General features: G+C 32.6%; 1 protein-coding gene and 1 pseudogene across 1 annotated transcript; both read left to right on the top strand.

Moving 5' to 3' along the window:
* Positions 1,702-3,008, top strand: LOC109128674 (zinc finger BED domain-containing protein RICESLEEPER 2-like). The gene is made up of 2 exons (XM_019235505.1): positions 1,702-2,656; positions 2,896-3,008. The coding sequence occupies exons 1-2, from the start codon at positions 1,702-1,704 to the stop codon at positions 3,006-3,008; spliced, it is 1,068 nt and encodes a 355-aa protein (XP_019091050.1).
* Positions 3,494-13,595, top strand: part of LOC104743535 — a 13,612-nt pseudogene continuing 3,510 nt past the window's right edge.

Here is a 13,595-nt window from a genome sequence, read left to right as displayed (position 1 = left end):
GATCGTCTTAGGAGGAACGGAGCCAGATCCGGTAACGTACGGAGCAAGATCGTACCCGTCGAGGAGGGCAAGAACTTGGCGGCTCCACATCAGAAAGTTGGTCGACGTGAGCTTTGTCACATTCGACATGTTGAGAGTCAGCAAGACGGGAGAGTCGGAGACAACAATGGTCTCAGAAGCAGCGACCGATGAGCTTGTAGCAGACATGATCAAAGAAGAGAGAGAGAGGTGCATGGAAGAAGAAGAAGTGAGGAGGCAGTCGTAAAAAATTTTAGGGCTCTGATACCATGTATGAATAAATGCTTGATGTTATTCCATTAGGACTTTACAATATATATAGGAGATTGACATAAGTAACTAGGGTACATATAATTACAATTAGGTCATATAGTTATCTATCTCTTACATAAATGTGATCCAGCTGTTATGTACGATGCAAGTATAGTAACTAAATTCAACGCATCATTACTTAAATTGTAGAATGACTGAAGGGATATAATTTAGTTCCTAATTAGACAACATCACAAGAGTAAAAAAGAGGTAGGACACGAAGAGACAAAGAGATACGAAAACTAACAAAGAATAACACATAAAGGAAATGGAGAAAACCATAAAGATTGAAAAAGTCCAACATCCAAATCTTGAGCAAATCACTCCTTTAGGAATGCTCTAAAAGCACATGGAAAATCCAAAGGAGATCAGACCGCAAGGATCATACATTCTAGCATCTTCATCATGATTATGGGAAACAGAAAACAAAGCTAACAAGTTGTAAACTAGATAGAATAAGATTGTCTTAATAGAAAATTAACTATTAACCGATGTCGAGAGGTGGCACAAGTTGATCGGCGCATAGGCAAACTTCAAATCACTAAACTCGGCGAGTTCCATATCAATGATATTGCAGTCAGGTAGCTCACTTGGAACACTGTTTTCAAACCCGCTGTTGTTGATATCATTATCGAGCTATAACGTAAGAATATTTATGTATATTGATTGTTACCGTGTAGATATCTTTGTAGTGTGGTGAAAGTGACACTGTTGATCATTTTTAATTTTCATCTTATCTATATGCCACAATTTCCCATTTTTGTACACTATCCTAACGGATGAACATGCTTAAATATAATTTATTGGTATGGTTACGCAAAGACTTTAGGAGAGAAAGAAGCTTGGAAGATTGCAGCTGAGAAGAAGATAAACCTAGTTGTCGTGATCCCTACGTTTTGTATCGGTCCAATTCTTAGTCCACAACCCACAAGCTCCCCTCTGATTTTTCTATCCATTGTCAAAGGTTAGGGAAATAATCTAATCACTCTCATAATTACATTTCAGCTTTCCAAATGGGCATTAGTTTTGTGTCAGTTTGAGCTGATCTTTTGTTGAGTTGACTAGGGGCTCGTGGAAGATATCCAAATTTCATGGGAGGGTTTGTGCACATAGACGATGTAGTTGCTGCACAAATCTTAGCAATAGAAGAGCTTAAAGCATCAGGAAGAATCTTATATTCGAGTTCAGTGGCTCATTGGTGAGAGATCATTAAAATGCTAAGAATCAAATACCCATTTGAGACCATGTATGTAGTATAATATCCTCTGTTCTAGATTTGACACTTTTTAAGACATGCCTCACAATGTTTCAAACTAAAACTTGTAACAGGTTTGCTTAGATGTTGAGACAAGATGGAACTCAACATTTTTAATGCTGCAATCTGTTGTGGCTCTCAAGAAAGGGTTCGATATGTTGGAGCTAGAAGATGAGAAGTATTCTGTAGAGCTTACTAAGATCTGCAAAGCTGTACCAAGTGAGAGTGATTGGGGTTATGCTGTTGCTTTATCACCTATCTTGCATTATTTTTTTGATGCAACTGTAAATATTTATGGGTCTAAATATGTAACTGGGAATACATATATGAAAGAAATCTTTGGAGTGGGTTGGATGATTATGAAGATGGACACGATGGGAGATGAATACAAGAAAGCTATGGCTGAAAAAATGAAGCTCAAGTTTTATAAGTATTGGGGCAATTTTGACAATACAAACATGCTGATCTATGTTGCTGCAGTTCTTGATCCACGATACAAACTGAGATGGGTAAAGTGGATGATTCAAGGTACTTATCCTATCTATGAGGCTAGTAGTTTGATTTCCAAGATCACAGACGCTTTAGACAGATTGTTCAAATATTATACATCTTTGCAATCACAAGAATCAGTGGGATCCAAAGGTAATGCAAATTCAGGGTCAGATCATTCTAAGAACAATGCAAAGAGTCATTCATTGATAGATGGTATGTTTGATGATGTTGTGGAAAGTGAAGAGTCTGATTTATCAAAGTCAGAGGTGGAGTATTATTTGGATGATATTAGAGAGGATCGAAAGATTCCTAGTTTTGACATATTGTACTCGTGGAAGACAACAAGATCTAAATACAAGGTTTTATCACTGATGGTAAGAGATATGTTGGCTATACCTGTGTCAATTGTTGCATCAGAATCTGCATTTAGTGCAGGTAGTCGAGTACTAGATCGTTTTTGTAGTTCACTCACACCAAAAGTTGTGGAAGCTCTGATTTGTACCCAAGATTGGTACTGTGACAATGATGAAGATTTAAAAATAGAAGAAATGGTTGCTGAGCTTGAGTATATTGAATCTGGTAATGTTTTTTTTTGTTATATATCTTCTAGTTTTATGAACTTTTATAGCTTTTCAAGTGCTAATGATTGTTATTATTTCTATAGAAGTGAAGACTTCAAATTTACATCCATGACCAAGGCTTGAATGGTGTGTGAGGATGAGGTTGATCTTAGAGTCTTTATCTTTTGAAATCAGAATAGTCTTTCTAGAAATTAGTACAAATTTCATGTCTAACACATATTTTTCTTTCTTTTTCAGATTTCATGGAAGAACACGAAGATGAATGGGGACATCAAGATACATCACTTGAATCTTTTGTACTTTTTGCTATCTTTTTGCTAACTGTTGGTAATATGGTGTATCAAACATAAATCTTATGTACCCCTAGAATCATTTATTTTTATAAAACAGGTGAATTCATGATACTCAAACACGTGATATTCATGATACACCGGATCCGGATATCCGCGTGATACTCAAACAAATGTTATTCATGATACACCGGATCTGGATATCCACGAATATCCTAAGTTTTCACGGATATCCGGTATTTCGGAGCCGGAGACGGAGAGTAGAATTAATTCTTAAAAGTTTGTTTTCTCACTGATCATGTGTTTGATTGGTCTTTCTTAAAATCTGTGTTTGCGGGAGAATGTGATTGATTGATGGTGGTCGGTAACAATTCCAAAAACCGTTTGAGAACTGATCAAAAGTGGTCATCATATTTCGAGTCAACTTGAAAACAAATCCTAGCATAAACAAAACACACCCTAACATAAAACTTAAAAACTTAGTCAAATAGTTTTTCTTAATAAAAAATTTCAGTTGAATGGATTTCTCGAATCGAAGTGGAATAATGAATGTCAAGTCAAGAAACACTCTGAAGATGATTGTTCTCACATCTTCTTCAACCGCAATACGGTACCGTTTCGACGCTACTCAAGTCTCTCCCATTCAATGAATCGCATTGGACTGATCTTGACATCTTGAATACTGCAAACTCTTTGAAGTGAGAAACTTTCCTCATTGTCAAGATTGACAAATTCATTATCTGATTGAGGATGTCTGAAAAATGTTATGTAGATTTGTTATGGTTCCGCAAAGACTTTAGGGGAGAAAGAAGCTTGGAAGATCGCAGCTGAGAAGAATCCAAACCTAGTATGTTTTGTATCGGTCCAATTCTTAGTCCAGAACCCACAAGCTCCCCTCTAATTCTTCTGTCCATTGTCAAAGGTTAGAGAATCTAATCCCTCTCATAATTATATTTCAATATCACAATATAGACCTTAGTTTTGTATTAGTTTGAGCTGATTTTGTGTTGACTGGGGTCTCGTCGAAGATACCCAATTTTTAGGGAGGGTTTGTGCACATAGACGATGTAGTAAATTATTAAATAAATTGATCATACTATCTATACTTTTTGCTCAAAAATACTTTTTGGAAAGTTTTTACATTTAATGTATTTACTTTAATATTAGTAACCAAAAAATTCAAAATTAATTATAGGTAAAAGTTTAAAAAATAAGGAAATCTTTCTACCTCCACTGAAAGAAAACATGGAATTGCCGACTGTAAGTTGCGACTAAAAACACAGTCGCTAAATTTAGCGACTGAATTGCGATTGTTTTGCTACTGAAAGGCTACTAAAATAAAACTGTCGCCTAGTAGACGCTAATTCGAGACTGATGCATTATGTCGCAGTGTATTCACCAATTTGCGATTAATTTGGAGACCAGTTTGACAGTCGCGAAAAATCGCGACTAAAGAGCTACTATTTAGCAACTGCTTTAATTAATTTGGACCTTAACAAAATTTGTGCCTTAACAAAATTTGGGCCGTAACAAAACACGAAAACCCATTTCTTATTCGTTAATAGGCGCACCATATAAAATGAAAAAAACCCTAGTTCTAAGCTTTTCTAATCTCTTTTTTTTTCTCCTATGAGAGAAGAACTCTCTGTCTCCTCCTTCTATGTTCCCTTTTCTCATTCTACTATGTTCTTAGCTTCATCTTCCCCACCTTTTTTATGTATCTTCTTTTCCTCTGTCGCGATATTATTTTTCACTCGTCCTCAAGAGAGAGTTGAAACGTTGTTGGCCTTGTCACCCTAATCCATAGTCATAAAAAATCCATTCCCTCCGACTACGAATTTGTGGTTAAGATTTGAAGTTTCTTGATCGTTTATCGCTGGATTCTCTGTTAGTAGTTTCCTCATCACCAAACTCACGGTTGGTAAGTCCTCAGATCAGATCTACTCGATTTTCATTTTTTGTTTGTTGTTGAATTCCTATTTTTCAGTTTTAGATGAAAGATTGCATGTTGTTTGTTTTGATTATTGTAGGTGATCTCGACAGGGCATATTTCTTCACCGGGAGATCTTACTATTGGATACCATCACCAATGCTACCGTCGCAGATCCGGCGGCTTTGGAAGAGAGCAGCGGTGTGGAGTCCATGAACCCTAATTATTGATGGACTTGTTTTTTTTTATCTGATTTGAGCTCGTGTATTGTATAGGACCTATGATTTATTGGGTTGTAATTGTAAATTTCGAAGGTCCATTATCATAAATTTGTTCTAATTCGGTTCGAATAAACCGAGTTAGAAAAAAATTTGGTTTATTTCAGAATTGATTTTAAATCTAATAACCGACCCGAATAACCCGATTACCGAATAACCGAACCGAATTTTTATTCGGTTCAATTCGGCAGAATTTATAGAAAACCGAAATTTTGAAAAACCGAATAATCCGAGCCGAATAACCCGAAATAACCGAATGCCCAGGGCTACAAAACAGTAACCAAAACAGTCGTAAATGAGTAACCAGATCAGTCGCTAAAGCGTTGCAAATTCAGTCGCAACTTTAGCGACTGTTTGGCGAGGGAAGAACGACCACAATTATCAGTCGGCAATTAGTAGCTCCTTCTCGACTGTTTGGCGACTGATTATTTTAGCGACGCACTGTTTAGCGACTACGTATTTCAGTCGCCAATTAGTCGTAACTAAGTAGTTTGCGACTGTTTAGTGATTGTTTTTGTAGTCGGCAAATCCATGTTTTCTTGTAGTGCTCATTCAAACATAAATATATGATTCTCTTTCATTTTTATTTGAATTTATATTTAAATTATCTTGAATTATTCTTTAACGCATTTAGTTAATAAAATTTGTAATTTTTACTGCATATGATGCAATAAGAATTTTTAAAAACGGATATATATTACTCAATAGATGAATAAAACAATACAGGTACAATATCTCACATCGCCTAAAAAAATTGGGCAATAGTTCAAAGTCATACTATAAAATAGATCAAATTGATTCATAATACAATTGAGTAGAAAACTTGATTTATCGGATATTCAAACTTAAAAAACTTTTATTTGGTTTATTCCGATTATTTATTTTAAAGATTTTTAAAAAGTTAAATATTATAAATATTTAAAACTTTTCAAAAGTTAAATATTATAAATATTTAAAACTTTTCAAAAGTTAAATATTATAAATATTTATATTTTATAAAAAGTATAAATATTGTAAACATTTATATTTTTTAGAAAGTTAAACTTTATAAAATGTTAAAAATATAATATTTGAAACTTCATAAACGTTTAAATATTATAAATATTTCAACTTTTAAAAAAAGTTAGAAGACCTTTAAAATATTAATAATATATTTAAACTTTTACTAAATTTCAAATATGAGAAATACTCAACCATTTTAAGAATTCCAAGTATTATAAATATTTAAAACTTTATAAGAAGTGTCAATCTTATAAAACGATTGGCGCCAATCTTAGTCCAATGTGAAGGCTGATTGTTTAGCTCGTTCTTCTAGATTGCTATTGTCAGAAATGATTTTTGTAAACACCTTTCCTCTAGTTTTGGCAACCAATCTAGGGGTTTTATTTTAATTAAAGTTACATTGAAAAAAAAAAAGTGCCAATCTTATAAAATATAAATGGCTACAACCTTAATAAAAAACATATCAACTCAATCTAATATTTATAATACAAAACAATAAATATTAAAAACTAAGATTATACAGTGCGAGTTAAAATATCTCGAGACGGAGTTATATAGCGGGATGGGTTTTGTCGATATTTATAAAAATTTAAAGTATCATTAATTTGGTGTTAAACGGGTAAAACATCATTTCATTATTTTGTTAACACTATCAGTATCCGAGAATAGACATATCTAATTAAATTGATTAATAAATATTATGTAAAAAATAAATTATATTGCAGTATTATATGGTTTAAACTTTAAACCATAAAATTAACAATTATTATATAATTATAACATATTTAACCAATAAATAAAATTTATAATTTCAATTTTTTAGTTATAAATAATTTTCTCCGCGGTGTACCGCGGGTCATAATTTAGTAAAATGATATTTTCGCTAAAAATAAAAAATATCATATTTATATCTTTACATTATATTAAAAAAAAAATGAATTGATAATATGATTTTTTAAAAATGTGAACTTAATATTGAAAAATATTTAACATCAAAGAAGTATTATAATTCTTCATATTTTCATATCCTGATATTATTTTAGAATGAAATTAATTGATGTTATTTTGAAATAAAATGAATTGATAATATGACCTAAAATACTGTGAACTAAATATTGGACATATTTAACAACAAAATATTATAGTTTTTCATATTTCTAAATCTTGATATTTTTAAAAAATGAAATTAATTGATCTAAATTTTATTTATTAATATTGTATTATTTAGTTCCAAACAAATGTCTATCTCATGATAATATTATGGTATATATAAAATATTGATAAATGATACCTCACTAAAATATATATATATTTATATATATATAGTTACTAAATGAGTATTGAAAAATGATAGGATATCTTTTTAGTATAAAAGGATAATTAAATTTATTGAATATAGAAATAATGTATTTAAATTTGAGAAGAATAACATATGTCAAAAGAATAAAATGACACCTGTTAGCTTATTAGAGTATGAGTATGAAGAAATCTTATATAAGTTTATTTATGTTGTATTATTTACGACCTAACAAATGATATATAATATTATGGTATATATAAAATATTGATAAATGATACCACATTAGAAAATATATAATTACTAAATGGATATTGAAAAATGATAGGTTACTTTTTAGTATGAAAGTATTATTAAATTTATTAAATATAAAAAGTAATGTATTTAAATTTAAGAAAAATAACATATGTTAAAATAATAGTGTCACTTGTCAACTTATTAGAATATGAGTTTTATCAACTTATTAGAATATGAATTTGAAGAAACATTACTTTATTATATAAGAGGTATGATTAGTTTATTTGACAACAATTTGATTATATTATATGTTATTAAAACATGTGTAAAATTAATGCATTTAGAAATAATGTAAAGGAAGATCAATTAGATTACTATCTCATCTACCTGTTAATCTTTTTGCGTTTGTTTTAGACCAGTCTTAAGCAAACCAAATAGAAAACGTAACTAATACTCTAGGGTGACGGGTTAGAAAATTCGAGGATTAAAGCCATGGGGAACAGGACACTTATTGATGTCCCAAAGCACTTTGGTTAATACATCCTCCTCCTGGTCCGAGGACTGATCCAACGGCTCCTTGGAAAGAAAAAAAAAGCATGAGGTCAAATGAATTCAGAAAGCTAAAACGTTATCAGATATTAGAACACGATTTTCTCACCATGAAAGTAACATTGGCCGGATGAGAATCAAGGGGAGCTGAGGGAACACACCGAGGAGGATTGGGCAACCAGGACAATATCTGCTTGAACAATAAATGCAAACATTGGGGTCAAAACTAGAAAAAAGATAGTTAAGACAAAAGACAAAATGTAATGATTAGGCTATAGGATCCTTGATGATTACCTTCTCCTGATGTTCTTCAGTCGAGAGATGGGCGGTGAAATTGTCAAAGCCTTGGCTAGGAGTGTCACGGCGGCATACTAAGCACTCCCAGTAGGGAGAGTCAGCTGTTTCCTCCTCCGGTACCACCGAATCTGCGTGGAAAAAAGAAGGTAGCCACTTAAGCAACAAACATATTTACTGGACTGTGAGAGAGAGAGAGAGATAGAGCAAACACACACACACACCTGATGATGCCAGAAGATCACAGAACTTCGGCTGAAGTAAGTTGTATCCCGTATATCTTCGTATGTAGTTAGATATTTCAAGGTCGGGATCAGATAAAGCAATAATGGTAGCTGGACGTGGATTCTTGATAGTAAAGTCACAGATAAATGACAAAATATTCATGAAATCTGTTTCAGAAACACTAAAGAGGTGAGACTTGCTCTCTATTCAATCAAAGATAGAATATAACGATTGACAAGATAGAGAGAGATGTTAACCGTAATCAGGGACGTTAGTAAGAGCAATTCCAGTGGAATAGATTCCTCTCAGGATGTCATTAGGAACGTCGTCTAGTACGCCAAAGGCACTTCTAGTTAAACAATGTTGTGTAACTTTCGTATTTAACTGATTCATAAATAAGCCCAAGTAAGCCAACATTTGCTGGTAGGATCAGAACAGATTATTCACCAAAACAAACCACATCATTTGAAAAAATACTACCCGGATCCTATCTCTTATCTCTACTGCATCTAAGTTGAGCAGCAAACATTTGCCGGTAGAAGTAGAACAGACCATTCACCAAAACAAACCAAATCATTTGAAACATACTTAAATTTACTTATAAATTATAGAGCACGCATAAGTATCAAAGTTAATCCAACATACATAAAATTATAGTGCATTTAAAGTAGTGTACTTAGAAACAAAAAAATTATACTATAAAAAAGACTTGAAAATAAGCATAAGTTAAGCCAAGGTTTGCCAGCAAGAAGAACAATCCATTCACCAAGGCGCTAACACTAAATTAGAAATAGAAGCAGGGATACGGTACTCTTCTCCTGGACGTCCTCGGCTTCATGCACTTTGGCTACAAAGTTTTAGTTTTTTTCATTAAGAAAAACACAGCATTCTAAGAATTAGAAATCTCAACATTATAGGATATTAAAACTTGCCTGGTTGTTCCGTCGGAAGCACTCGCCGGACGAGAAACCCTTGCTGCACTTGGCAACCAGTCCAACAGCTGTTTGAAAAACAAATGTCAAAATCAGGAAAACAAAAGAAAGGGAAACAAAAAGGTTGATTCGACTAAACAAATAGTAACAGACAATGACAAAAAGTATTGATACAACAAGTCAATCCGGGTTTGGCTAGGATGCTTGGTTACCTTCCGTTGGTGTGCTCTACCAGAGAGATGCGTGGTGAAATTTTCAAAGCTTTGGAAAGCATGACCATGGCAGCATACTGAGCAAAACCAGCAGGCAGATTCACCCGTTTCAGTGCCCTTATCCTCCTCAAGTGCCTCCTCAAGTGTTGTCGTATCATCCAGAAATAAACTTTTAAGAGTATCACGAACATCAAGGTTGCTTCTAAAGTTTAAAAACCGTCGTTTCGGTTGTAGGTTGTTTACTCAATGGACGGAGGGCTAATGACAATGACATTAGCTGGAGGTTGTTTACTCAATGCGGTGAGCTCAAAATAAAGATTCTCAATGCCACCACAACCTGTTTCAGAAAAGAAAAGACTTGAGACTCTCTATTCATCAAGGATCCATAACTTTAGAAAGGGGCACAAGGATGAGAGAAGATATTAACCGAGGGTGACGTTATGAAGAATGATTCCAGTGGAAGAGAGAGCTCGCAGGGTATCTTCAGGGACGTCTGACAGTAGGCCAATGGCAACGATGCTGAAAGGACCAGGGTAGCTTGAATTCTCCAAAACCCGTTTAATACACGGACCTACCAGACGAGGATTAAAGTAAGGGGGAACAGGACACTTATTGATGTCCCAAAGCACTTTGGTTAATACAGCCTCCTGGTCCCAGGAGTGTTGTTCCAACGGCTGCTTGAAAAAAAAAAACAACATGGACATGGGCGTCAAATGAATTAAGAAAGCTAAAACGTTATCAGACACGACTTTCTCACCATGCAAGTAACATTGGCCGGATGAGAATCAAGGGGAGCTGAGGGTACACACTGAGGAGGATCGGGTAACCAGCACAATCTCTGCTTGAAAATAAATGCAACATGGGGGGTCAAAAGTAGAAAAAAGACATAAAAGACAAAATTGTAGTGATTAGGCTAGGAGGATTCTTGATGATTACCAGCTCCTGATGTTCTTCACTAGATAGATGGGCGGTGAAATTGTCAAAGCCTTGGCTAGGAGGGTCACGGCGGCATACTAAGGAATCCCAGTAGGGAGGGTCAGCTGTTTCCTCCTCAGGTACCGCCGAATCTGCGTGCGTGGAAAAAAAAAAGAAGGTAGCCAGTTGAGCAACAAACAGATTTTCTGGTCATTTCAACAACACTGAGAGAGAGAGAGAGAGAGGGCAAATACACCTCCTGATGATGTCAAAAGATCACCGAATTTAGGCTCAAGTAAGTTGTATCCCTGAACTCTTCGTATAATGTTAGTTATTTTAAGGTCCCTATCATATAAGGCAATAATAGTAGCTGGAGGTGGACTCTTCTCAGTAAAGTCACAAATATGTTGCAACATTCCAAAGCCATCTGTTTCAGAAACACTAAAGAGGTGAGACTCTCTCTCTATTCAATCAAAGATAGAGATATAAGGATTGACAAGATGACTCTCTCTATTCAATCAAAGATAGAATATAACGATTGACAAGATAGAGAGAGAGATATTAACCGTAATCAGGGACGTTAGTAAGAGCAATTCCAGTGGAATAGACTCCTCTCAGGATGTCATTAGGAACGTCGTCTAGTACGCCAAAGGCAAGGATGCTGAGAGGACCACGGTAGCCATACTTCTGCAACAACTGTTTGATACACGGAACGATCCGACGAGGATCAAAGCCATCAGGAAGCGGACACTTGGTCATGTCCCAAAAGACCGCTTTTAAAGCTACAGCCTCCGCCGGCGAAGCCTCCTTCATAGAACCTAACAAAATCAAAATTTTCAAGATCGGCTAATCTTTTCTAAGAAACGGTAAGAGATAAGAAGCCATGAATTTTACCTGAGGGAAAAGCAGGGAAGCGGAAGCGACTCGTCATCGGACTAGGGTTTCGATATCCCACTGATTGAAGCAAATTCGTTTGTTTATAATGGCGGGAGAAAGGAGGCGGTTTATAATGGATTTCGTTTTAAGAATCTATATGTATACTCTCTTCTCCTTCCAGCAATGATATATATATTTTTTTGTATTAAAAATACTATTTAAAATATTTATTCATTGCATATTTATTACTTGTAATTAATAATATTACAAATAAATAAAAATAATAATTAAGTAAATTAATTAAATTTTAAAATATTAAAAACTTAAATATAAAATTGTTTTTGTAAATAATAAAAACATAATTATATATAAATGAATTAAGTACCATAAATGATAATTTTTAAATAGTAAAATTAATACTATGAATATTTTCTAGTAATAATGCTATTATGCAAATTTTAGCCAAAAAATTATCATATTCCAATAAATAATAATAAAATAACTATATAAAAATGAATTAAGTAACATAAATGAAAATTTTAAAATAGTAAAATTAATACTATGAATTTGTATTAGTAATAATGTTGTTATGCAAATTTTAAGCAAAAAATTATCATATTCCAATAAATAATAAAAATAACAACTATATGAAAATGAATTAAGTAACATATATGAAAATTAATACTATGAATTTGTATTAGTAATAATGTTATTATGCAAATTTTAGCCAAAAAAAATATCATATTCCAACAAGTAATAAAATAACTATATAAAATGAATTAAGTAACATAAATGAAAATTTTAAAATAATAAAATTAATACTATGAATTTGTATTAGTAATAATGTTATTATGCAAATTTCAACCAAAAAATTATCATATTCCAATAAATAGTTAAAATAATAACTATATGAAAATTAATTAAGTAACATAAATGAAAATTTTAAAATAGTAAAAGTAATACTATGAATTTTTTAAATAATAATGTTATCATGCAAATTTTAACCAAAAATGATCATATTCCAAAGTTTAGAATGGGTTAATGAGTTTTAGAATGGAATTAAGATTTTAAAGCATGATGAAGTAAAAAAAAATTATGTAATTGTATCTATAACATTCTGAACATAAACATAAAACTGAAGTGAAACATATACTACAACAACTATATAAAAATAAATTAAGTAACATATATGAAAATTTTAAAATAATAAAAATAATACTATGAATTTGTTTTAGTAATAATGTTATTATGGAAACTAGGAAGTGGGCCCGTGCGTTGCCGCACGGGAAAATGAAAATTTAAAGAGATTAACATTACTAAGTCATGTTTTAGAGAGAAATTTTGATAATGAGAGTATTTCGAAATTAGAATTTCTAGACTGGTTCTATGGTATTCATTTTTTTTATTCATCAGGTTTTGTTAAAAATATATTTTTATAACCTTTTATAATCTTAATCACTTTTTATTTAGAAGTGCTCATCATCGGCTCTTTTGCCAAAATAATAATAATAATAATAATAAGTTACATAAGTTAAATCTTTATACGAAATAGGAGAGTGCTAAGGTGTATTTACATAAATTAAGAGTGCTTGACATTTTTCCTAGCTTCCTCCACACTAATTTCTTTTAGTGTTTCATCAATTAAGAGGGAAATATGTATATAAAAAAAGATGTATGAAATATGTTCACTTAAATTTTAAGATGCTCACCAGTTAATTTCTCTTTTTTTGTTAGAGTCAAAAGGAACAATGATACTTTATGGTACTTTTTACTAACTTATTTCTTGGTCTTCTTTATATTTCGTAGTTACGAATTTTAAAATGATGAAATTGACACTTTAGCCTAAATTTCCTTATATATACTCCACTATTTTCTTATGATATGAAGATGCAAGAGAAAT

Source organism: Camelina sativa, chromosome 14, assembly GCF_000633955.1.
Source record: "Camelina sativa cultivar DH55 chromosome 14, Cs, whole genome shotgun sequence".
Lineage (NCBI taxonomy): Eukaryota > Viridiplantae > Streptophyta > Magnoliopsida > Brassicales > Brassicaceae > Camelina > Camelina sativa.
This window is presented reverse-complemented; position numbering and strand designations above follow the sequence as displayed.

Bases quoted from the DNA above. Each gene is read 5' to 3' on its own strand.
- LOC109128674 (XM_019235505.1), top strand. From the start codon at position 1,702: ATGCTGCAATCTGTTGTGGCTCTCAAGAAAGGGTTCGATATGTTGGAG. The intron at 2,657-2,895 runs GTAATGTTTTTT...TTTCTTTTTCAG, and splicing joins GCTTGAGTATATTGAATCTG to ATTTCATGGAAGAACACGAA.